Raw genomic sequence first — 26,823 nt, 5'->3', positions numbered from 1 at the left:
TGCTCTATAAAAGCTGTACATCTCAGAACTATAGCAAGATGATTTTGAAAATCCATTAAATTTTTCGCTCGTTCATTTTCTTTATTTATTTTCATACCACTTTATATGCTTTATGCCAAAGCGATTTGCCAGAGATGCAGTGAAAACAAATTGAGTAAAGAGCATTTGATTTTAAAAACATTGCATTTTATAGCAATTTTAGAACTTATAGTAAAGAATATGTTTATAAGATAGCTATTTATAATCAGAAATTTTATCTAGTGATATTAATTCACATTGTCATAGTCGGACAAGATAGTTTTTTTTATATGCGCGAATTTTTTACCAATTCGACTATTGTTTAATTTTATGTATTAAGTATAAAAAATACGTACATTTGTATTTTTCAAAAACCAACTCAAAAATTTATCAAAGGAAAAAAAAAGTTTATCAAAATTACTGGGCAAACATTATTTTTCATTTCATACATATGACAAAGTACCATGTTGTATGTGGTGGTTTATTAGATATATAATGTCTCACATGGCTGATGTAGAACTTTTTAGTGTCAGACACAAGTGACTGCCATGACAATTAACATGTTAAATTAATGAATAATTTTATTATATTTTTATATTTTATTTTACTATTAATTTTACCAGGTGGGGAGCCGGGGGAGCGAGCCCGGATATTTCACCTGGCCGCGCGGCATTGCCGTCGGCCCTGATAACACAATAGTCGTCGCCGACTCGTCGAACCATCGAGTTCAGGTGTTCAGTGCGACCGGCGAATTTCTCAAGGAATTTGGAGCTTATGGAAATGGAGAAGGAGAATTCGATTGTCTTGCTGGAGTCGCCGTCAATAGAATCGGACAGTACATCATAGCCGATAGATATAACCATAGAATTCAGGTAAAGAATAAATTAGATATCGATTAGATTGAAGAAAATCAAAGCAATTCCTTTGGATCTCATGCTATTCAAAACGTTATAGTCATGACACAAAATGCTAATTTATAATTCATTATATTTCATTAGAAAAGTAACTCTTCGTCCAATAGTTAACATCGCCACCAAAGTTTGAAAATGTGCATCAAATTCAACTACTTAGCTTATTTGTGAAACATCTTAAATGTTTGAATAAAGTTTAGGTAATGAAGTTAAAATCTTTGGGTCTAAGTTAAGTACCTAGATAAAAATCTATCCTGATATTAGTGTAGTAGAATTGTAAAAATGTTTTGCAGCACAAATTTGTTTAAAAAATATGCCTAATAATCCGGAACGGACTAGATTTTGAGAGAGAGCAGAAGGGAGGGGGTTGTTGGCGAGCTAAAAACTTATACGCAAATTTTTTTCGGTTAAAATTTTCTAATTGAAATATATTTAAAAAAAATATCGGCAATCAAACTATTTTCAAAAATCCGGGACAATTCGAGACAAAACACCCAAAACCGGGACAAATATTGCTTTTAGAAAAAAAACGGGACGCAAGGCTGAAAATGGGGACTGTCCCGGCCAATCCGGGATGTATGGTCACCTCACTAATATGTGAAATAATATGGAATAAATAATCCATATATCAAATGCCATAACTTTTGGTTATCAAAGGGCCATATTTTACTCATTTTTTATATGCAAACGGCTGAGTCTTCCATTTCCAGAGAGTAATAGGTTCCCACCGTCGTAATATTTCGAATACTACGTATTTTCAAAAATGTAGCAAAACAATATATAAAACACAAGCATTTAGAAGTTCCAAATTCATATATCAAACCATTTTTAATTTGTTTCGATTTTATTAACTATCTCTAATTTAATTTATTCCTTTAATTAATTAATATTAAATATATATTGCGAATAGAAAATGCAAACTAAGCCATTTAAAAATAGAAATGTATAAAATCATACATGAAACTCTGCATTAGAAGCTACTATTAGACGTGCATTAATAAAACGATAATTTTTGGTCCATTTTGTATAAAAATATTTTTGATGATTGCAGAAAATCAATCACAATAAATCTCAAAAAGCATCAGTTACAATCAGTCATAACAAGTGATTTATATTTTATTACTATGATAGTCAATAAAATCTGAAATTACACAAAAAAAACGTTTCTGATAACCTAGCCAGAACATTGACATTTAATCATAATAAACAAATTATCTAACCTTAATTTCAAATTCCTTCAGGTATTAGACCCTTCAGGCAGATTTTTGCGAGCATTTGGTAGTCAAGGTACCTCAGATGGAAAGTTCAACTATCCGTGGGGTATCACAACAGATGCACTGGGATTTATCTACGTGTGTGATAAGGAAAACCATCGCGTTCAGGTAAATAAAAAAATCAGGTTTCTATTGATGCAACTACCTAATTTCCCGATCAGTCTTAGAAAACAAAGTTTAGAATACAATTTAATTTGAGAGTGGATAATACTACCTCTAGCAATAGTAATACCTTGCACACTGCCGATTCTGCCTCCAAAGTTATATCTTTTATATAAGTATAGTAATTAATCTTTCTTGCTCAAAAAGATATGAATTTACTATTCATAAATAGTAAATTTATTTAAGCAGTATTTTTTTGTTTTTGGAAAAAAAATGTATAAAATCAAGGTGTAAACGACAATAATTTAATTTATATAACAACTTTAAAAGTTATTGCAATGCATACTTCTACCACTAGTTGAGATTCATCATTTTTTTCTACGTTTTTCTAATCACCAATATTGTTCGATATAATGAAAATCATCTCCCACCAGCATTGGCACGGAATATATAAATTTTAGTATTAACTGTACAAATTTATATTCGACTGGTATATAAATAGATATTATAAAAACATTTTATTCAATGTTAAATTAAACAGAACTCAAATCGACTGCCAGTTTGAATAACAGGAAACATGAGACATTTATAGCAGTTTCACATTTTATCATGCTGCAAAAATTCAATTTTCGACGCTCGGACAAATAATTAATTCAAATTACTTGTTTAATGTTGTGCATTATATGCATTACCAATTTGGAGAAAAAGAGTTAAGATGACCAGGTGACTCATAGGTTTTAATTAAAATTTTAAATGCAAAAATCTGCAAACTATAATTCAAATTCTTTAGAACAATTTTGACAAAAAGATAAATCGGAACGTAAAAAGAAAGCAGATCAGACAAATTTACTTACAACTAAGAGGAATTTAAAAAATCGATCACATCTATGTTCTATAAAATTCATAACATCAGTAATATGGCTTATCGGTTTTAAAAACCGTCTTTTTGACGATGAAATTCGAAAACCAGGTTTTTATTGAAAAAAATCGATTTCCACTGTACAGATGAAAAATGACAATAAATATAGCCACATATACCAGATGGATGGAAGCGTTTTGATCCTTGGAATAATATCTGTTCAATAACATTTGGAATCATATCAATCTGTTATGGTTCCCAAAAAAGTTCCGTGTTAATTTTTGTTTACTGTATATATTAATTTAGATTTTCATATCAGTGAATATATTAATTTAGATCAGCGTGGTTTCTTCTCGAAGAAGTAACTTCCTCTACTCAAACTTCAAAAAAAGAGTTCTTAACCTTAGAAGTCATAAATAAAAGAACAAATCACTTAGAATTATTATATCAGGTTTTGAAAATGATTAAGCCTAGTTCGAGTAAATAAATGACACTTTTAAATAACAAATCGATAAACGTCCGTCCTCGGCTTTCAGAAATCCTATTTAATTATACAAAAAAATGATTAGAATATTTGAAATCAATTAAGTAAAATTTCTTGAATTAAAAAAAACTTGGGAAGAAGTTACTTCCTCCACTCAAACTTCAAAAAAATAGTTTTTAGTCCTAGAAGCCACAAATAAAAAAACAAATTTTTTTTAATTAATTATATCAGGCTTTAAAAATGATTAAGCCTAGTTCGAGTAAATAAAGGACACTTCTGTACAAAAAATCGATAGACGTCCTCGGCTTTCAAAAATCATATTTTATTGAACAAAAAAATAATTAGAATATTTGAAATCAATTAATTAAAATTGCTCGAAGTAGAAAACACTTGGGGTTTACCTTAATTGTTTTCAAAACTAAAATTGACATTAACAACTATTATTATTTTTACTTATTCGAATTCTTTCCTTTCACTTTTATAAAAATATTTACATTCTTATATGTGAAAATTATGCATAAACAACGAGTAATTATTTTCAAAATTATTTAATCCAAATTAGCTATTATTTCATTGTTCTACTAATAAAAATTTAAATAAATTTATTTATTAGCTATAAATTTAACAATAAGTGAATTCAGTTAAAAGCTGCTTCAAATCACACTAAATTTTCTGATAATTGTTTTTGTTATTACAGAAAATTTTATTTGCTATATAAAATTCCAAAACCGGTTTTCCGGCAGAATCACTATTCGAAAACCGGTTTTCCAGTAGAATAACTATCCAAAAACCGGTTTTCTAAAATGTCGGTTTTTGTATAAACTCTAATTAGTAATCATATATTACCGTTAATTTTTCCATTTCAGGTTTTCCAGTCAGATGGAACCTTTGTTGGTAAATTTGGCAGTTGCGGAAGTAAACCTGGACAGTTGGAGCATCCGCACTACATCGCCGTTTCGAATACAAACCGAGTCATCGTCAGTGATTCGAACAACCATCGAATCCAAATATTCGACGTAAACGGACGCGTCTTAACCGCTTTCGGCACAGAAGGATGCGACGAAGGACAATTCAAATTTCCCAGGTCCGTTTCATCATCATATGTAATAACATCATCGACCATCAATTCGCTTCACGACTTATTAAATGTTTTCTTCTATAACGAAAAAGTGCGCGGTTTTTATATTTGCATACCGCATAAATACATAAGAGATTGCGATTTTTATTTCGCACTAATGGAAAGGCCCTTGGGCAAAACTGATACACCACAAATACAATTCGAGATCGAAACAAAACCACATCTCTCCGGCATTGATTGTACATTCATACAAAAGAAGGAGGTTGTGTACGATAACTTTTGTCTGATGATCGTGATATATTTTATAGTTTTTTACTGCTTTATCACATTTTTTATAAAGACTTAAAGTTTATATTGAAATTTAATATTAAAATATGAACAGGGTAAATAAATGTGTGTATACACAATCATATAAGTGTATAAACGCAATTGATCGCTGCACGTAATCGATTGACTCCATTATAACTTTTTAAGATCCTGCTATCAGAAAATGTACAGAAAAATTCTCTGAATTCTTATATCACTCTTACTTACTCAAATAATCAAATATCACACCATAGACGAGACCTAGTATAAATTTTTGTGCCAAACTTCTAGATATCTAATCCAACACTAATCCATAGTAATTTAGTTCATAATAAGTAGCTATGAATAACAAAGCATTTTCTTGTATTTCAATTTTTTTTGTTATGGTTTCAATCCCAGCACATAATTCAGATAACTGATATCAATCAAATAGTCAAAACTGAATTTTGTAAAATCTATTTTAAATCATTTTAATCACGAATAAATATATATGATTTTGAACATCTACATATGATTTTATACATCCTTAAAACATTATTAATTTTATTAATGAATATCCGCGAAACCATTTTTTGCCAAAACTGAGTGTGCTAGTATTTTTAATTTATTGTTTATTATTTTGTCTTTTTAAATTCTATAAATTAAATAACAGAATTCAGTCATTATTTCTTTTCAAATCTTTAGATCTTTTCAATTTTGTAAATAAAACATTAAAGTCTTGATTAACAAAAATGAATTATAACAAAAAAAAAAATAGATCTTTTACCATTGAAAATCTCATATTTTTTACCACAATTGTGATTCGAACCTAATCGCAAATAGAGCTTTAAATCTTCTATCAACAAGCCCAATGAAATACTATAAAGCTTGTATTTGAATAATCTCTTTTTATACAAGAGTTTTGGTTTTTATGGTATTTTTTTTCTCGGATAGACGACTAGGATTAGGTGACCTATTTTTTTGTATTAAAATGAAGAGTGTTTTACGACAACAAAATCAGAATATATTTTTCTCAAGACATAACACATATTTATGAAAAAATTTAAAGACAAAAGTGTATGATCTTTATTTTTTGAAATGCGACGTAAACCTATTGAAGTTCAATTTTTTGCCATCATAGTTTTTATAGTTTTATCGACAAATTTCTGATCGTCTTGGAAAATATATTTGCCTGTATGAAAACTATGAACTAATCTGTCCAAGCTAAACATCTCATTTTTTTGTTTGATTACACCATAAATCCCATAAAAATTTAAAAATTTGAGTCGAGTTACGTTTACACAATTTATCTATATTTACTTCGTATTGCTCAACTTTCAATTTCATGGAGTTAATCGATATTTGCTATTAGCGATATAAAACTAAGTGTGTGCTTGTGTGTGTTTTTATTATTTTTTACTTATATAACTTTTAATAAGATAAAACAAACAAAACTGCAATCAGTTTCTATTGAAATGCCTACAGAATAAATATCATTATCTTAATAGTTTATATTGAGTGCTTCCTAAGCAAGCACAAAACGAATTTCTTTTGAAAAAAAAAATAGAATTTTTAATGTAAGATATATAATTTCAATAGTAACATGGTTATAGTTCTATTGAAATATTATTAAAATTTTGATGCAATATTTGTTATACAATTATACACACTGTAATTTTTTGTAACAATACTTTCTGACAACTGTATATATTTCAAATAAAGTTTTGTGTTATTAAATAATAGATTTTTATTTCAAATGGCATTTCAATGAAATGAAATTTTAACAGTAAAATATGCTATTAACCACAGTCAGTTTGCAATGGTTTTCTATAATAACATTATAAAATTTTGCAATACTTTGGGTAATAAAATAAATAGTTGAGAAAAAATCTTCAGATTTGGCCAAGAAGCATATGCTTTTAAAGTATTCAAAATCGAATATTCTATGCTTTAATTAATATTATCGTTTTATAGAAATCATTTGACCCTATATTACATGCATTCATAAACCCAGTTTCATTTTCTAGTTTTCTAACATAAACTCTAACATATAGTAAATAATAAATTATATCAATGCCATTTATAACAATTTTACTATATCTTCTTCGCAAACATAAATTCGTAAATATATGAACAATTTATTATAAGTAATGTATTCCTCATAAATCGCATCATTTGCAACGAAATGGAACGATGCAATATGCATGTCTATTAAATATGGGTATATATAAATTTATATATGTCTATAATAAATAGCACTATAGCCGATCGTAAGTCACAGTATAAATAAGTCGACTAAATCAATATTCCATTGAAAATATATCACAGAAAAATAATGAAAATCAAAAATTGTCTCCGCCTTGCTTATAAATGAACTAGGTGTAAGTGTCACTTTCCCTTAAGGCAATCGATAGGTGCAGATAATCAACAATTTCGGGGGCGTCCACTAATCACGTGAGGTTTTAAGGGGGAGGAGAACGTGTATTTATTTTTTGAATGAAATTTTGAATTTAAAAAAAATCAACTAGTGGGGTGTACGTCATCGTGCCTTAAGGCAAATTACTGGAACTTCCCGTACCGTAACGAAATGATCGAGGAATATTAAATGTTTTAAAATAGATTATTATAAATATTGTACATTGTTGAATATTTATAAGAATTATATGATCTAAATTGGAAAGTTGAAATTATTTTTTTATATTAGAACAGAATTAAAATAAAAATCTGAATTATTTTCGATATACAAAAAAAATATTTTGGAAAAAAAAATAAAAAAAAAATAATTTTGAAGCAAAAATTTTTTTTTCCAAAATCAATTATTTTGTTAAAACAAGCAAATTTTTTGGAATCATTCAAATCGGACGCTTAGTTCTCTCAAAAACTGCCATTTTTTGCACATTTAGCTCCGTATCTCCTAATCGGCTGGACCTGCCTTTGCCAAAAACTAATCAGCACATCGCCCTATCAATAGGAATCGAATGTTTTTTGAACCATTCAAATCGGTTGATCCGAGCGCCCGAAAACGTGGACGAAAAATTGTATCCATACATACATACACACTCACACAAAGACACACACATCCTATTTTTCTGAGGTATGCCAAAATGTTCAGAAACCTTCAAAACGTCGAGAAATGTAAAAAAAATTAATTTCGATTTTCGGCCCATTACAATAACTTACCCTACGGGAAGTTAAAAATAAAGAAAAAATTTACAATTTTTTCTCGTAACTAAAAATACACGTGATGTTTGGTGGGGGAGGGCAGGGTAATTTTGAATAGCACCACGTACCACCAAGAGAGACGGGGGGTCCAAAAATACTTAAAAAATCGATCACGTGATTAATAGACGCCCCCTTTGATATATTTAGCAGCATTTGAAAATTGTCACAATAATATCTTTCACTGCATATTTTGCACTTTCACTCAAAATATTAAATCAAAGATTCGCTTTCCATTAAAAACTTATTAAACTAATTATAAAGAAATTGACTTAAATTATTAAAATGGCTGCAGTTGGTTTTACACATCTTGGCAATAATTAGACATAAAAGGATATTTACAACATTTAGGAGTTTATATCTAAAATATCGCGTGGCCTTCTCAAAAAATCACCATCATCTGAAATAGCTCTAATGGTTTCTGGTATAATATTAAACAAGCAAATGACCAGAATGGCGTTTCATTATGTCACTATGGATATGATTATGATATACTTAAAATATCTTGGTAATGGAAGCGGTTTGACTTCAAACGACCACTATTTTCATTTCTTTTGTTACCTTGATTTCCTAGACGTGTCTTATTGGAAATTTATATGCAATGTATTTTTGTTCCTCCTTATAGCCAATGCACTTATGCTTTTTCCACTTTATTATTTAGTTGACTATTGGATAAAAGCTTATGCTGCACTAAACAGTAAAGGATTTAAAGATAGTCTTGAAAATGGGTCCTTAACTTAACATTGCAATATCTGCCAGGTTGAATTTCATCGGATGACTTGATATAACAATTGAGATTCAAGTTTTTATCGCAAGATTCGTTCTTAAGAATGATCGAATCCACGAACTGGGAATATTTCCTTCGTCGCCTCTCAAGTGCAACTCGGAATTGTCGAACGTGCTGGCATTGTATGATGAAGTCACGTCGCTAATGAGATCGACGTTCGATATTTGCTTTATATTTATTGGTGGATGATCAAATTATCATTACATAAAATACTGACTAATAAGATGAGAGAATAACTCGCAAAAAAGGATAATAGATCGGTTGACGGTTGATGCTTTATTACAAAAATGCCTCTCAACTACGACTATTAAAGAAATTTACATTGCAGTCGTGTTCATTCAATTTTTTTTGAAATATATGAATTAATTCTTATATTTCATTTACTTCAGGGGTGTGGCAGTGGATGACCAAGGATACATTTTTGTAGCAGATTCTGGTAATAACAGAATACAAATCTTCCATCCTGATGGCAGTTTCCTGCGTTCCCTTGGATGCTGGGGAAGCGGTGATGCAGAATTTAAGGGATTGGAGGGTGTTGCTGTCACATCTAATGGAAATATCCTAGTCTGCGATCGTGAAAATCATAGGGTCCAGGTCTTCTAATAAATTTACAGGTAGTCGGTTTGATTTAGAATAAATAATATCACTAATAAAACACTAGGATCGTAACACTAGGTAGTGCATCTCGTCTTCTTATTTGATACAAAAATATCGTGGTATATACCATATAGATTCTCCTTGGAATTGCGTCTAAAATCATTAAAACTTCTCCTTCTATGAAGAAATTTAATTAGCATAATAAATGATTTAAAAATTACGCATTTTTTCTAAATATAATTATTTTATATTTTATGCATTGAATTCTGCTACTACCATAAGTATGGTCTATAACTGAAAAACATGCATTTTGGTAGAAAACCAAAAATTTTAGAAATCAGCTACTTCTTATCATCATATAATCATCAAGAATATTAGTCAGATAGTAAAAATCGTTACGTTAGTATCAATTTTAAAATGTACGTTGAAACTGACTCTTAAATAAGTTAAAAATGTAAAACAATATTTTTAAATTATATTATGAATTTCAAATTATAACTGTAATTACATGTATTCATATATTTTTTAGGTCATGTGGAATGCACAGGAATATATAATCAAGAATCAAGAATATAATCAGAATAAAATGATTCCCTACATGATTATTTCAACGTAAATTTTTATTTTGCTCCGCATTTACATTTTGTCCGAAAATTTTTGTTATAATCTATTTTCATTTAGATAAAATATTTAAATGTGCTATTTATTTTAAAAATATTTAAACAAAGACTGTTACTAACAATATGTTTTAGTTTTGTGAAAAATAAAAATTGTAACAAAGAGATGGGTTTTATTGAGGAAATTTTGAAATTTCTTCAATCACGAATGAAATGTACAAAGTTGTGCACAAGATATATATCTTTATATATTTAATAGCGTTATGCTGAAAATGATATTAATTTATTATAAATAATAGGCATTGTTATTCTATGTACAAATTTATTAAAAGGCAATTTGACTCTCAATTGCTATCTCTCAATTAACGAATAAAATAAATAAACTTAATATACCTTGATTTTGCATGCATAGTACCATTGTAAGTACCTTCCAAAAGTGTAGCAAATAATGAAAACTTAATATATCAACAATAACATCAATATAATACTATATATGCAAATACAGATGTCCACAAAACAGTAATGTTATAATATCATAACATTATGTACAATATGCACATATGATATAGTAAAATCTGAGCATAGTCCAATAAGGAACATTATCTTCATAAATTTTCACAGAGGAATGTTATATTAAACATTATAAAAATTTTGAAACATTAACGACATTTGCCATCTAATATTACAAAAACACAACAAATGAGGCTTTGAATCGCATAATCAAGCTGAAGCTGAAAAATGCTAATTTTGAATTATATTGATCTAGTTATTGCGTTCGAAAATGTGTATACAACATATAACTCATATACTCATATACATATACATATATATATATATATATATATATATATATATATATATATATATATATATATGCCTATATTCAGATATGATTAAGTATTTTTATCTACTTGAATATAACATAATATTTCATCTCTATATAAATGTCTTACAACTTTTTTTCAATAAATACTATTTACAAATTGAATCATATATCAAGAAATGTAGTAATTCGTTTATAACACTTGATAAACAAAATATGATCACAGACCAATTTATTTTGAACACTGGTAAAATGATTTTTTTAAAAAATCAACGACATTATAATGCTGCATGTGATTTACCTAAGCTCATGTTTGATCATTTTTTTGAAAAATTTATTGAATGAATAAAAGATTGAGGAACCGCGAATGATAATTCTGGAACAGATGTAATACTTGAGATCTTATCATTTCCCTCAGAACGCTGCGAACTACTAGACGTTATAATACTATTTGGTTTAGAATTATTAAAGCGCATATAATTAGAGTCTGATATTGATTTTGCAGAACTTACTGTATTTTGTTTATTATAATCAAAACCACTTGCACTGTTACTACTATGAGGCATTAAAAAATTTGATCCAGCTAAAGGGTTATAAAAAGTGTTCGTTTGCCAGTTGTTGAATTGAGGGCCTGTCCTGTTCCATTTGTCATAGGGCTGGATATTTTTGCTACTATAGGAATGTAATGCTGATGGTGTACTTGAGACAAAGTCAGACCAGTCATCAGTATCGGTGCTGTTCGAAATCTCTTTCGAAGTCATCTTAATGTCAGCTGCATCAATCTTTATAGGCACTTTAAAAGCATTAATATCAATACCATTACTTTGAATAGACGGCGTTGCAGCTGAACTTACAGTTGTAATTGAAACAAAATCTGACCACTCCGTTTGGGAATCATCAGCACTATTGTTTTCATGAAAGAGATCATTATTACCAAGCTTGTCACTATCAGATTTAATAAAGGAATGATCAAGAGTTGAGTTGGTAACAATTGGTTGAAGAATGTTTGAAGTAGACAAATTTGTTGATAAAATAGATTCATCTGGTCGATGGAGAATGTGCGAGTTTTGCGTCGTTGTACAAGTTGGCTTCACCAAGGCATCAAAGTTCTGTGTTTTTTTATTATGTGTGTATGATTGAAACTCTGTAAAACTTGTATCAAAATCATCACTTTCCTTCCTTTTAGGCTTCAAATTTATGTTATTATCATTGGGAGTGGGCATAAGTATATCATAATTTAAACCGATACCATTTGATACAACTGGTTTAGAATCGTAGTTAGAAGTTCCAAAATTAAAAGAATTTACATCATGGGCTGTTGTTGTCATGTTGTCCATACTCTCAAAGTAATTGTGTGGTTCGAATTTAATAATTTGTTCGAGTGGATCATTCTGAAATGGAGCTTGTGGCATTAGGATTTCAGGAGATTGATCTTTATTTGACGCTGCCGTATCAACACTAGCAAAACGTTCTTCATATAAATTTATTCCCTCGTTTAATTTTGGTTTTGTCGTTGATTTCAGAAACAAATTTTCATCAAATTTTGTATTATTGTTTTGACTGACTATTTCTTGTGTATCAGAAGTGGGAGATGTAAATATGTGAGTTTCCGGTAAATGAAAACTGAGACTAGTAATTTTGCTCGGGGCAACTTGTTCACTAACATTTGCACCAATTTTATCACAACCATTATTTTTGATTGACATTGAAGTTTCACTATTAACACTTAATGATTTGTCTATATCCTCAATACGACCTTCTAGGATGGATAGATTCATGTAATTTATATTCTCTTTGCCATCGTTATATGTTGATGAACCTGTAATTTAGTATTTTGGAATTCAAATAAACAGATTTAGAGCAAAATTAACTGCTCTGTATTATTTAATTTTTTATGAGTACAAACTAAATACCGATGAAACATGTGCTCCGATATAATGTTAAAAATGCATATTCATAGCTATTTAATAGTTCAACCATGCAAATAATGTGCTATGTTTCTACATCTTCGTGATATATTACAATATATAAATTTATTATTTACAAGTACTGAATGCTTTAATAATTAGAAATGTATAACACTCTGCAAACTAATTGTTAAGGTCTTATTATATATTTTTTATGTTACAGAATCAATTTGTTTTGAATTCACATGGGTAATAAGAAAAGACTTATAGTTTTTGAAAATTAATTTGACTTTAAATATTTGACTATAATTTTTATAGTCGACAGATATTAATGTGTAAAAATCTGATAAAGTTCAGTGTCAAAAATTTCGTTTTACAAATTTGAAGTACCGATGGTGTATCGAAAGCCAAAGTTATCATGTCAATATTTAGTTTGTATCTTCATATAAAAACGTGGATGGAAATCAGGCTTGTGAACTATTGATTCTACAGCAGGAATGAAGCGAACAAACCAATGAAAAACTTGCATAAAAATCTTATTGACATATTTTTAAAAATTTTAAAAATTAAATATTATGTAGTAAAATATTTCTTAACGAGTTAGTTTATCCATAGCTAAATTACGCTCAACTAGATTACAATTTAAATTTTTAACAAGTTTGTAAATCGATTCACAGATGATTATTTCATGAAATGAAATAAAAATTGAAAAATTTAAGTTGATACGCATAAAAATTTAATTATTGGTGCTCAAAACTTTACACTCGAATACCAAATATAATTTAATTGGATAACAATACATTAAAAGGCGATATCGTGAAGCGGAATAAGATATTAATTAAGAAATTTCAATCCCAATTTTCAAATTTATTCTTAATTTAATTTTTATTTTAGAGCCATTTACTTAACACCTCCAAATATATAGATGCCCCAGAAATCGTACTTTCGCTTTTATATTAACAAAACAAAATTAATTTTAAATTAATCAAATAAAATCGAAAAGCTATTATTTGAAATGTGGCTAAAATGTACGACCAGTATAAATAACCACAAACGTTTTTTATATTTAATCTATTGTTCTCTATGTAATCAATGGATTAATTACAGAATTACCGCGTGATCGTATAAAATCACATGTCACATAAAATAGCAATTATGATTATGTCCGAATTTATATATATATATATATATATATATATATATATATATATGTATATATATATATGCCATCGTGCAAAACTTATTGTAATTGTATGTATTTATAATTATATAAGTACAAACTCTATATAAATTGCTGACGAATACAAATTCGCAATGACAACTTATAAACAAAGAGCATAAATATTTCTTTGCTTTATTCGTTTTTTATATTTGGAATTACGTAACCCAATTGCTAATATAAAATAACATTTTTATGCAGGTTTTTCATCGTCACCGTAGCAAGATTTAAGATGCAGATGCAATTCTAAATAAGCAATTCAAAATGATGAAGATATGATTCTAACTAACAACCAACTATCGTTTCGGGAATTCAATTATTATGATAATTGAATTAGTACTACATATGTAAAATTAATACAAATATTGATGATGTGAATTCACACAATTTATGCAAACACTAAACGACTCGATATACATATATATATATATATATATATATATATATATTATATATATATATATATATATATTGCGGATAGTTACTGCTTTAAGCACATATTTTCAAACAAAAGTTACTCAACTTATAAGAAAAGTTACTTAATTTAACATAATATTTTAAGTAGAGTAACTTTTAAATTAGTGCTTCATACATATAAAAAAAGGTGATATGGATATATAAATCAATATTGCAGAAGAACCTGATGATGATGGAACGTACCTAGTTCCGAAACGTCTTAATCAAACATCTGCAATGTTTTTTATTCATTGGATAAATTATTCAGAAAATAAAACCCTTATTTGTTTATTAAAAAATTCAGGAAATTTCAATTAAAGATATATATATATATATATATATACGAGGTGTGTTCAAAAAGTACCCGGAATTACTAATAATTAAATTTCGCGGGTCTGGAGTGTCTGATTGTCAAAATTTTTTTTTATTGTGTTGGTATACATGCCCCTAAAGTATGATGAAATTTTCAGCTATATTCACTGTTTACTTTGTCTGTGGTAGTCGCTAAGGTTCGACGTGTTTTTCTGAGCTCGGCGATTTTTACAATGGAAGAATTGAAAAGTCAAAGAATTTGTATTAAATTTTGCGTAAAAAATGAAATAAAGTGTTGCAAAGTGCAAAAATTCACCAGATATGGCTCCGTGTGACTTTTTCCTATTCCCAAAGTTGAAGAGACCCATGAAAGGACGGCGGTTTTCCTCGATTGAAGAAAATCGCTGAGAGTGCTCAAGGACATATCAAAAAGTGAATATCAAGGGTGCTTCGAAAATTGGAAAAAACGCTGGCATAAGTGTATTATATCTGGGGGGGACTACTTTGATGGGGACCACATTAATGTAGACGAATAAATAAATATTTTTTTGAAAAAACGAAAATTCCGGGTACTTTTTGAACAGACCTCGTATATATATATATATATATATATATATATATATATATATATAATATATATATAATATATTTTGAAATTCTGGTTTTATGAATAATTTTAAGAAAATTTGCTAAAGAAACCATAGCACAAAAGTAAAATTCGAGCTAGAGGAAATTTTAATATACTTTATTCTCCAACTATTTAAATATAAATTTACAAAAAAATCAGGATTACTTGTATGAAAAATTAACAACACTTCGTAGAGTGGAAGAGCTAAAAGACCAAACAATCCTTCTGAAATATTATTGGTCTATGAGATGATAAAAAAGCACAGCGGGATTCAAACCTAACATTGCGACAAAAATGCGAACTTTAATTAATCATTATGCTCAAATAACTTCCCATAGAACTTTAATAATTTAAGGAGTTTATTGTGACTATCAATTCTATCACCATATGAAAATTCATCAAATATTTTAACAAATTTAAACATGTTTCAAAACCTCTATTGAAAATGTCTCTGTTTTCTACGATTTTTTAACAATGTCTAACAATATATTCATGGTTGTTTATTATAGGTTTAATGGTCAAAAAATAATTTCACTATTCCTAGTGCATTTATGGAACGAATTCTACTACTATAAATATTGTCAAGCAAAAAACTGCCCGAAACTAAAGTGCAATCCGCATTTTCTGTTATTTTTCACAATCAATTTGAAAGTATAGGATGATATTTATTGAAAGCTGGATGTAATTGAATAGAATGAAACGATATAATGCAAGCATATGAGTTTAGGTATATTTACAATTAAAACTATTTAATGCGTGAATTCGGAAAGAAGCATATTGAAAAGTAAATAACGCCTTTTAATGTTAGCAAATAAATATTGCAAGATTTTGAACTGGGAAGGTTAATACATGGAAGGAGACCTTTCTGATGAGATGATCTAAGATATAATCACCAATCAAATATTGAAAGATATATGATTGTCAATAAATGAAATATAACTATGTTTTATTTTCTAAAGCCAATGTAACAAAAGTTGATAATAAAAAATTAGCACATACTGCTACAAATGGCAATAAAAACCAACACCAATACTTAATTGGTGTTCTATGACTTTAAGGCAAATCTATTATTACAAGCATTCTATTGACATGCTAACTACATAATAATTACATAAAAAATGCAATAAATAATATGAATATAGTTTTACTCACCATCTAATGGATTTACTAAACCAGCAGCAACCCAGTCAAATTTTGCATCAGGAACCTTAGGATTTTCACTCACTGAATATTCATCTTTTCTTGGAGGTAAAGCACTTGTTACTGGTTTTGGCTTTAATGGTTCCTGTGAGTTGTATGCTAAATTTGACGCAAATCGGGGCAATTCACTATTAAACCGATTGCCATACATCTGAAAAAAATATATAAATACATGATATTAAAAATACTGACCATCAAATAAAATGATTTCTATTCTACATAATTTATTTCTGCATATATACTTACAATATTTCTTGAATCTATATTCAGCGCTGTTAACGTTTGTTCAAATGTTTGAGAATTTTTCCATTGAAATTTATTTATATCCGTTATATCAACATTTTTTAATTCATCCATAACACAAATGTCATCATCCTTAATTACGTGATCCTGAACAGGTGCTTCTTCAGCAACAGCAGGAAATGCCATTTCAATTACAGATAAAATTTTATTGAACAGTGTATCAAAATCTTTATTTTTATATAAAGCCATATTTTCATTGAAAGTATCTAATATTGAGTGGGTATCATCAATAGGAGTAACTTCTTTCACGCTCGCATTGTTAGAGTGATAATTGATAGGCACACTATCTGTTGCAAAACTATTGAAGTCTCCAAAATCATCATCAAAACTCTCATCTTTATGTTTTGCTTTACTTACAGGCTCATCATTTATTCCAGAATTAGAACCTGCTTCTGGTTCTGATTGATTTGTAGATTGAAAATCTTGAAATTCGAAATCGTCATCAAAACTTTCATCTTTGTGTTTTGCTTTACTGACAGGCTCATCATTTATTTCAGAATTAGGATCTGTTTCTGGATTTTGATTTGTTTGATTTGTGGATTGAAAATCTTGAAATACAAAATCGTCTTCATCAACATCTGATTTATTATCATATTCTGAAATTGGAATATTTGAAATGTGATAATTTTCTAAATTTATATTCTGGGCTTCATCTACATCATTTATGGTCTGATTCACAGATGTATCTACTGGTAAGTCATAATTTGTTTTCTGTTCAGGTGAACCAGAACAAAACTTTTCCCCGCCACTAAATTCACTAAACGAATCATCATCCTTTTCAGTTATATCTGTTGATTGAACAACTAATGACTTAGGTTCCGCACATACAAAATCATCAAAATCATCAAACCCATCAGAGTTATTTTGTATACAATCTGCATTTTGATAATCTTCTTGTGCATCATTCAAAGCAGTACTATATACATCTGGCTCTGTACAGCTTTTAACTTCAGGAATCATAAATGCATTATCAGTAATTTCTTCAAATTTTTCACTATCATCATCAGAATTAGTAGTTTCTGAAGAAGGATTATTTATAGTTAACCGGTCAAATTTTAAATCATTTTCGTAAGATTCTTCATTTTTCAGACACTGTAAGTTATCATGCACAATTTCTTGTGGGGTATCCAAATGTTCAAAATCCTTATCATTATCACAAACGTCATTAAAAGCATTATTTGTACAGTTGTTCAATAAATTATTTGATAAATTTTTGTCTTCTAAACTTTTTAAAACAATATTTTCATTTGGTATTTCATCATAATCTATTTTATTATTTGATTTATCCAATTGTACTGCCTCTGTTATTATTTCCGATGGGACATTGAAATCACAAGAAGAATTAAAATTGTTGATTACATTTTCTTCGATGTTTGGTAATTTTAATGTATGAGAGTTGTGAAAATTTATTGTACAATCAAGATCTTCACCATTGTATGTTTGTTCAGGTACAGCTGTAATAGAAAAACAAAGTTTATAAAACTTTTATTTAATAAAAATAATATGAAGATTCAAATAGCAATTGTTTTAAGTTGTGATTCAATTTGCACTTTTAATAAACGTTCTATAATTTGCAATAACTTGCAACAAAAAGTATTGCAGCAATGGTATTTGGTAAATACATAAAAAACCAAGGTCGATATTCTTTGGAAACAACGGATGGACAAAAAACATTTAATTACATTTCAAAAATAATAATTTTAAGTTTAGTAGTTAAATGTCAATATAAAACAAGTACTAACCATCATAATCAAAGCTTGGTATAATTTCATCAATAAAATCTTCTGGTTCATCTGAGATGTCAAGTGGGGGCGGACTTGAAGATAGTAAAGGTGGAATATTTGCCATCATTCTGTAAAAAAAGTATTGATGCATATCAAACGTGTATCACATATTAACAAAAGAATAATAAAACATTTACTTCACAAATTTTAACAATATTTATCAGATGACATTTCATATTCGGTTACAAAATTGTATCAAACAAGCATTATTATATTTGTAAGAAGTCGATTGTGTTACTTACGCTTGTAAAGCGTGTTGTTAGAGTTGATAAAAAAAATTAGTCAAGGCCTTTCATAAAATAATTGCCGTGCGTAAACTCATTTCAACTATAGCTGCATGATCACGATTTTGACATACATATGGAAAACAAACGCATTACACCTTGCCTTGCCACCTGCCACAGGTACGATCTGTCAACTAATGCAAACTGTCAAAGTCATGTCCCTTGGCAGCGCTGCCAACATCCTAGACAATATACTAATATTGGCCAACATAGACAGGAAAATGGAGAGAAGAAATGATGCGCGCGCAATTCGATTCAAATGTATCTGAAATGGAATAATTCAATAGTTCTCAACTAGTTGTACGTAGCATTTTGCCTTAAGGCAAGTTACCATACCGATGCATATATATATATATATATATATATATATATATATAATCTAGTCAATGAAAATTGAAATGCAGCTATTTAGGTAAATTGAAATAAAGTTTTCGCTTTCACTAACAAATAATAATCAATGCAATTTCCGAATGATGTCTTTCAAACATACTTATTTGCATGAATTAAAATAATTTATTTGACATCATCGGGTTCTAAAAACGTAATTTCTTTATGTTTGAACATAAATCAATATAGTGCCTAAAAAACACAGAAGGGTCATCTACTTCAACATAGATTCTGAATAGAATCGCTTAATCGCCCAAACTTTGGTGAATGTTTCCTATTCAACCATATATCGTATGGGTATAATATTTTAGTTGTTGTTTCAAACTACAAAATTTATCATATCTTACATATAGGTTACATATAGGTTTCTTCAAAATCATCAAAGAAAATTTTCAACATTTAATTACAAAAAAACGACGGCTCGGCTGATTTTTACTAATCACTACGATTCTCAAAAATTTTCTAAATAGGTTCAAGATTGTTTGCTAAAACTTGGACAAAAAAATTACACTTTTATGCTAATTACAAAGAAACGGGTTGGCCGATTGCCGCGCAAAACTGATCAACATTAATCCTTATCGACTTACATCGAATGGCTTTTAATTTTCTGAAACGGGTCCAGCCGTTTTTGAGAAAATGTCGACGAAAAAACAAAAATCGGACATACACAAACACATACACTGTTTCAAAATTTGGTCTTATTCGATTCAGCATTAAATTTCCTTCGGCGAATTAAGAATTTTAATCCTTTATTTTAGCACATAATGCATAGCGGTTTTTATATTTAAATTGTTTTTCGTTCAATAAATATATCTTTTGTTCGATCAAAATAACCAAAATATTACTATGCTAAATTGTGACTAGTGCTGAAATTAAACCACCCCTCTTTTTTAACTTCCCGTAAATAGTTATAGTAATGGGCCGAAAATCGAAAGTGATAATTTTTGCATTTCTCCACGTTTTGAAGGTTTCTGAACATTATGGCATACCTCATAATCAGAAAAAATGGATGTGAGTGTGTGTGTGTTTTGTGTGTCCACATTTTTTCGTCCACGTTTTCCGGCCCACAGATCAACCGATTTGAATGGTTCAAAAAACATTCGACTTCTATTGAAAGGGAAATGTGCTGTTTAGTTTTTGGCAAAGGCAGGTCCAACCGTTTTGGAGATACGGGGCAAAGAGTGCAGAAAATAGTAATCGAGTTTTTGGAAAAGGTAGGCTATTCAGCCATTTCGAAGATACAGAGTTAAATGTACAGAAAATGGAAGTTTTTGAGAGAAATAAGCATCCGATTTGATTGATTCAAAAAACTTTCTGCTCGTGTTGACGAAACAACTTTTTTATATTTTTTGTTGTATATCGAAAATAATTCAGATTTCAATTTTAATTCTGGTTAAAGTTCTAAAGCTCACTTATATACCTTAAGTGAATAATTTTAACTTTGTTAAATAATTGCAACTCGAACATTTCGTTACGGTACGAAATGTTCCAGCAATTTGCCTTACGGCACGATGTCATACACCAATAGTTTAAATCTTTTGAAACTAAAAACAAAGACCAACTACTTCATCAATGCATAAAATATTTCAAATGTCGAAATAAACTATAATTCGCCACCTCAAAAAATCGTCTTCTCTGGTTAGATGTTTTGCCCATATGAATATAATAAAATGTCTTATGTCTAAGAATCTCGTGAGACACACAATTTGATTAAAACCGATCAAATACATGTGCTTTTAACTTGAGGCATATAAAAATATTTTTATTAAACTGATATTATAAATGATAATGATCCTTATGATGTTTATAATAAAATATAATGTACTAAAAATAACAAATATATTAATTATTTAAAATATACATTTATTTCATTTATGCTTTTCTACTACGTGAATATAAAAAGCTGGATTCTGAATGGCATCTATTGGTTTAAAGTCTCCATAGATGGTATATGTTGCACCATTTCCGAAGATCTCTTTCAGCATTTGCTTGAAAACCGATAACCGATGAGGGTAGTAAGATAACCTGAATTCACTAAAATAAAAAATATCAAATCTTAACTTTGTATCAAAATGACCTGAAAACTCATTCCCATACTCCAGAACGTGATACTGACAAAGGATTCAATTCAATATCGACTTTAAGTACCAAAATTCTAGCAGAGAATAAAAGACCAATAAAACAGTATATGTGAACACATATCTCACCTTATATCTTTTTTATTGCCTGATTTTCCATCTGAAGTATCGATCATATAATCTAATGAAACCAAAGCAGGTTCTCCGCCGACAAGTAAAACTGATGTTTTTATGTCTGCTGTGTGAGTACTCTGTAAATAAAATTCACATATGTGGATAATAAACTTTTTATTTTATTCAATTCGGAATAACGGATTTTGTTTCTTATTACACATAAGTCAATGCAGTAAAAAAGTATCTACTTTCGCCAGAGTAAATTCAATATTTTTTAAAATTTCGAATCAATCTTTTTCAAATTTCAAATTTCAAATCTTTTTATATAGTTGACAATCTCTGCTCTTTGTTTTATCTAACAGATTGCAGAATAAATTTAATTAAAAAAAATATTTTGTGCTTGAAAATTATTTATAAAATATTGTTTGTATAAGCGAATCAAATTTAAAATACTTAGAATAAGATTAAATTCCATATTTTTTTTAGGAAAAAATTGCTTGATGGCTGTAGATTTCATCACAACTTGAAAGCCCTAATTTTTATAGTGACTACTGTTACAAATTTACCAAAATTTTATTTCTATGTATCTTCTACTATACTTACGTTGTAATATAAGCATTTCGATGGCGTACTTCCACTGCTGATGATGTGATCGTAGTTCCTGTGGTCAATCAGGAGCAGACCACCAGGCTTGACGCATTTTTCGAAGTTGCGCAAGGCTTGCTTTTGCTCTCGTTGGTCCCCGTACGAGTCCATCATGTGAGCAAAGGAGTTACCCAAACAAATTACGGCATCAAACCCACCATTTTTCAACATTGGTGCAATGTCATCGAATAGCGTCAACCAATTTGCTTCTTCAATAACTAAATGAATAATAAAATATATGATAATTTGTAAATATCAAATAAACTGTAACAAAGAATAATAATAATAAAATGGTTCTGATTCTATTATTTATACAGCCCAGCACGCCTAAATAGTGGGACTAAAATTGCTAATAGTCAGAACATTAAGTGATCTTCTAATCAACTCCATCGAGTGACCAGATCTATTGGTGCTGGTCTTTAACTTGGTATACCATCAAAATAGTAGTTTAAAAACTCACCCCAGTTGTCAAAAGCGCGTTCTTTCCTGCGTTCCCATCTTGATTTTAGAGCATATTTTAACATTTTGTCAGAAGCGTCCACAGAGGTAACATCAAAACCTTCTTCCAAGAGCATCACGGAATCTATCCTGTTAAATAAAAAAAATCATTTTATATTATTGTCCTAAATGAGATCAAATATTTGATTAAATTGGTATTGTTTTATTAGTAAAAGTTAGTAGAATATCTGATCCATACTTGTTTATCTGATTATACTTGTTTATCTATGATCTGATCAGTAAACATAAAATACTGACCCTGTTCCACATGCTACATCAAGTATTTTCTTACAGCCACGTTGTCTAAGTAGACCAACTAAAAAGTTTCTGTAGTGATCAGTCCTAGAGCGTTTGTCGCCAATGAAAATTTCCCAAACCTAAATTAAAACAAAAAGTTATTTTTGTATTATATTTAGATATTTTATTAGCTAACTAAATTACTGAAAGATCATATTTCGATTGTTAAAATATAGCAATCTAAATTGATTAAGCTACGAAGTCATTCGCAATAACTGGGTGACAATTTAAGACCTCAGTCACGAAGATATTCTCCTTAAATACAGTTTTAAAAACGTCTAGTGAATTATAAATCAGTGGCCAGCTATCATAAAAGAATATTGTCTCTAAAGAACGAGGCAACATAAAAGACGTCCAACACATTTATGCTACATAAAATTTTGTTCATAAAATTTTTCCTGGAAAATTGATTCGAAGTAAAGGTGACATAAATCGCGGAATCCTAGTCCTATCTCTATAAAGTTTTTCCTGTGGGATTATCTCGAATCAAAAGTTTACACCAGTGGACAAAAAATAAGACAATATATCTATCACGAGTAGCAATCACATAGTATTTGCCAATCCGCCATAATAAAATTTAATGCTTGAATAAAGCAGCATTGTAACAACTACAGTATAAAAAAGTATATAGAGTTATAGTATGATTTTGAAGTACAAAATCCTAGAAATGAAAATAATGTTGTAAAATCGAATATATTTATAATTTACGGCATTTGTTATTATAATCAACATAATGAGAAAAATCATTATCAAACTGTAAGCAATCGACGTGCCTTTGAATAGTCTTCCAAGTTATCAACATAAAAAATGCTTGATTAGTTTTACTAGAAAACGAATTTATTAAAATTATTATATTATGAGCAGCAACCTTACCAATCTTTACTGGAAATGGAAATTAGCTAAATTAGCAAGTTCAGCTGCTTTTATTATATTACTATTATTATATTTATTTTATGATAGGGCCACAATGATTATCTCATAACAATCGTCTTATAGGGAGCTTCTAATAATTACGTGATCGAATTTTTAAGGTTTTTTGGACCGCCCCCCCTCCTCTTTTTTTGAACATGTGTGAATTTTATTAAAAAAATTCAGATAAGAAAGAAATACAAAAATACCAAAATACAAAAATACAATACAAATATGCAAAATACTTACTAAACCCTTTTCTCCTCTACATGATATTTCGTAATTTTTTGTAAAAATCCGCTCCCCCTAAGAACATCATGTGTATAATGGACGCCCCCCAATAAACTAATAATAAATTTCATTAAGTTAGTTTTTTGTAGTCTATATAGCGGATATAACTCGGACCTGTTAGACTCCGCCCGGATATAACGACTGCCGAATATGACTCCGGCCGGATATAACTTCGGCCGATTATAACTTCGCCCTGATATAACACCAGTCAAATATGACTCTACCCGGATAAAACTCCGGATATAACTCCGTCCGGATATGGTTCCAGCCAGATATGACTCCGCCCGGATATAACTTCGCCCGGATATTACTCTTCCCGGATATAACTTCGAGTTTTTCTATCTAAATTACTCTGCATGGCCAATTTTCTTAATTAATTCATTAAATTTCGTGTATTTTTAGTTACGAAAAAAAAGTCAAAATTTAAAAAAAAGTTTTTTAAATGTTTTAATTTTTTTAAAACAAAACTCAGGTAAAAAATAATTACACGTAATATTCATACCAAACCCTTTCCTGATGATGATTCCTGGTGATGTTTTGTAAAATCCCCCTTGCCCCTAAAAACCTCACGTGATTAATGCACGCCCCTTATGAATAAATTTATTTAAATTTATGAAATCAGTACAGAAGTTTCCGAGAAAACATGAACATAATCAATGAGGACAAAATTTACTTTAATATGCAAACCTCCATACACAAACATTTATAATTTTTGTATCAAACGCTTCAAAACAATTTGAAACTCTGAGAAAACATAAAATTACTGAACCTGATTTTATGAGCAAAACAACATTTGAAAGTTTATAATCAAACGTTCATTATGTGCTTTGTATGAATATTAAAATTGTGAACTCACTATAATATTTATTAAAGTTGTTTTTAGTTAAAGCGTTGATAATTATATTTACATTTCATTCGATAATATTTGTTTGTAATATCGCAGAGAGTTCTCACGACTTTATACTCACAAATTATGTAAAATTAATTCAATTCGCTTAGGATAAAAATCACGGTATACAGTTCAGTTTATCGAGAAACGTTTAAAAATTAATGCTAAATATGTGTATTGACTTAGTTGCATGGTAACATATCATACAAAATAAAAAAAAAAATATGTGAAAATTATGTGATATACAAAAATTATGTTCTTATATACCAATCCATGTTTTATTAATATATCGAATTTAAAAAAAGTGCTCTTTTATGGATATTACTATAGAATATATTTAACTAGTTGTAAGTGGCATTGTGCCTTAAGAAAAGTTGCATAAACTTTCTGATACTTGTAATGAATCGATTTTATCAGTAACAATTAGAATTTGCTGTTTAGATCAAATGTTTGCTGCTTATATCCAAAATAAATAAAATCATTCATTCATTCAGTATATTATCTGCAACTAAATAAATTAAATTAATTTTTTTAACACATTTCATTTTACCCATATCGGACTTTAAAACTGTATGCTGTATGAGTACGTAACCTGTAATCAGTAGCTACCTACGAAACAGCACAGGACGTACAGATGCTTGGGCAAAGATTGTGATTAGAATTGCTCAATCACGAGTGGCAAAAATATAATTTAACCACTCATGGTAGGTCTTTGATAATTTAGTATGTTATTTAAGTCTAAGAAACTTATCTTCTTTTAACATTTAATTATGAAAAAAACGCCCTGGAAGATCTGTACCAAAAACTAATCAATGCGATTCCAACTAATGTCTTTCGAACAGTTTTGAATTATGAAAATCAGTTCAAGATTGTGGGCTAAAACAAACATTTTTTTACACTCTTCTGATATTTACAAAGAAAAGGCTTGGCCAATCGCGCAAAACTGACCAACCGTGGTCCTTATCGAGATACATCGAATAACTTTTACATTTTTGAAATCGGTCCAGCCGTTATTGAGAAAGCGTCGACAAAGGTGAAAAATAGGCTCACATACATACATACACACACATGCTTTTCAAGTTTGAAACGATAAAGATTTGAAATGTCGAGTAAATTTAAAATTAGCAAATCAAAGTTTTTCGCAAAAACCAACTTTTCCTCCGAGAAATGAATTATGCAGGATTAGGTTTATCATTGCAATTTGCATTAAATTAATACCTTAGCGGCTTTTCCATCGGCATATTGATCACGAACACCTTCTGCCGCTGCGCCGAGCGATTTTGTGTGAATCACATTTTCGGAATCTCCCATATTTCTAATAATATTCTATATATGAACAATAAATTCGAACCAATATATTCAATATAAAATTAATCAATTATTAATGATTTTTTAAAGTACTTCTCGACCAACCTTTAATTTTAATTAATTTCCTAAGAACGTCGGCGAAGTACTAACCTACAGTTTTGACTTTGGGTGCTCTATTACAGTCGATTCGTATGATGACGTTGATAGATAAGAATCTTGTTTTTGAATTAATACGTTCGTGAGACAATCAGTAATATTTA

At 29.2% G+C, this 26,823-nt stretch overlaps 3 protein-coding genes across 6 annotated transcripts in view; 1 reads left to right on the top strand and 2 right to left on the bottom strand.

Annotated features, from left to right (window-relative positions):
* Window positions 1-10,273, top strand: part of LOC113386981 (RING finger protein nhl-1) — a 37,883-nt gene extending 27,610 nt beyond the window's left edge. For all 3 annotated transcript variants that reach the window (XM_026624739.1, XM_026624737.1, XM_026624738.1), the window contains exons 6-10: window positions 642-890; window positions 2,171-2,311; window positions 4,515-4,732; window positions 9,407-9,631; window positions 10,144-10,273. In XM_026624739.1, coding sequence (XP_026480524.1) covers window positions 642-890; window positions 2,171-2,311; window positions 4,515-4,732; window positions 9,407-9,620 — 822 coding nt within the window. In that variant the 3' untranslated portion in view covers window positions 9,621-9,631; window positions 10,144-10,273. The remainder of the gene's footprint in view (window positions 1-641; window positions 891-2,170; window positions 2,312-4,514; window positions 4,733-9,406; window positions 9,632-10,143) is intronic.
* Window positions 10,274-11,289: 1,016 nt separating this feature from the next.
* Window positions 11,290-19,271, bottom strand: LOC113386982. The gene is made up of 5 exons (XM_026624740.1): window positions 19,106-19,271; window positions 18,822-18,931; window positions 17,023-18,533; window positions 16,729-16,927; window positions 11,290-12,873 (listed from the first exon to the last, which is right to left on the bottom strand). The coding sequence occupies exons 2-5, from the start codon at window positions 18,928-18,930 to the stop codon at window positions 11,372-11,374; spliced, it is 3,321 nt and encodes a 1,106-aa protein (XP_026480525.1). The 5' UTR covers window position 18,931; window positions 19,106-19,271; the 3' UTR covers window positions 11,290-11,371.
* A 2,091-nt stretch (window positions 19,272-21,362) lies between these two features.
* On the bottom strand, window positions 21,363-26,720 carry LOC113385227 (glycine N-methyltransferase-like). Of its 2 annotated transcripts, XM_026623058.1 has the most exons (7): window positions 26,669-26,720; window positions 26,474-26,581; window positions 23,128-23,246; window positions 22,832-22,959; window positions 22,330-22,589; window positions 21,742-21,863; window positions 21,363-21,568 (listed from the first exon to the last, which is right to left on the bottom strand). In XM_026623058.1, exons 2-7 carry the CDS (start codon window positions 26,564-26,566, stop codon window positions 21,403-21,405), a joined length of 888 nt encoding a protein of 295 aa, XP_026478843.1. In that variant the 5' UTR covers window positions 26,567-26,581; window positions 26,669-26,720; the 3' UTR covers window positions 21,363-21,402. The 2 variants fall into 2 exon arrangements, with proteins under 2 accessions (XP_026478843.1, XP_026478842.1); XM_026623057.1 differs by having other exon boundaries at window positions 26,474-26,684.
* Window positions 26,721-26,823: the final 103 nt, after the last annotated feature.

This window comes from Ctenocephalides felis, unplaced genomic scaffold (genome assembly GCF_003426905.1).
Source record: "Ctenocephalides felis isolate EL2017-DRISC unplaced genomic scaffold, ASM342690v1 CF-g0.4_SCAFFOLD_03571, whole genome shotgun sequence".
Taxonomy (NCBI): domain Eukaryota; kingdom Metazoa; phylum Arthropoda; class Insecta; order Siphonaptera; family Pulicidae; genus Ctenocephalides; species Ctenocephalides felis.
The sequence above is the reverse complement of the archived record's forward strand: the minus strand, read 5'-3'. Positions and strand labels throughout refer to the sequence as shown.

What these genes read in the sequence shown, in the direction of transcription:
- LOC113385227 (XM_026623058.1), bottom strand. Translation starts at nt 26,566, where the DNA reads ATGGGAGATTCCGAAAATGTGATTCACACAAAATCGCTCGGCGCAGCG. An exon ending in CCGATGGAAAAGCCGCTAAG is followed by an intron (nt 23,247 to 26,473) that starts GTATTAATTTAA and finishes GTTTTAATTTAG; the next exon opens with GTTTGGGAAATTTTCATTGG. An exon ending in GATGTAGCATGTGGAACAGG is followed by an intron (nt 22,960 to 23,127) that starts GTCAGTATTTTA and finishes TTTATTTAACAG; the next exon opens with GATAGATTCCGTGATGCTCT.
- LOC113386982 (XM_026624740.1), bottom strand. Translation starts at nt 18,930, where the DNA reads ATGATGGCAAATATTCCACCTTTACTATCTTCAAGTCCGCCCCCACTT. An exon ending in ACCAAGCTTTGATTATGATG is followed by an intron (nt 18,534 to 18,821) that starts GTTAGTACTTGT and finishes TTTCTATTACAG; the next exon opens with CTGTACCTGAACAAACATAC. An exon ending in TTTAGTAAATCCATTAGATG is followed by an intron (nt 12,874 to 16,728) that starts GTGAGTAAAACT and finishes ACTAAATTACAG; the next exon opens with GTTCATCAACATATAACGAT.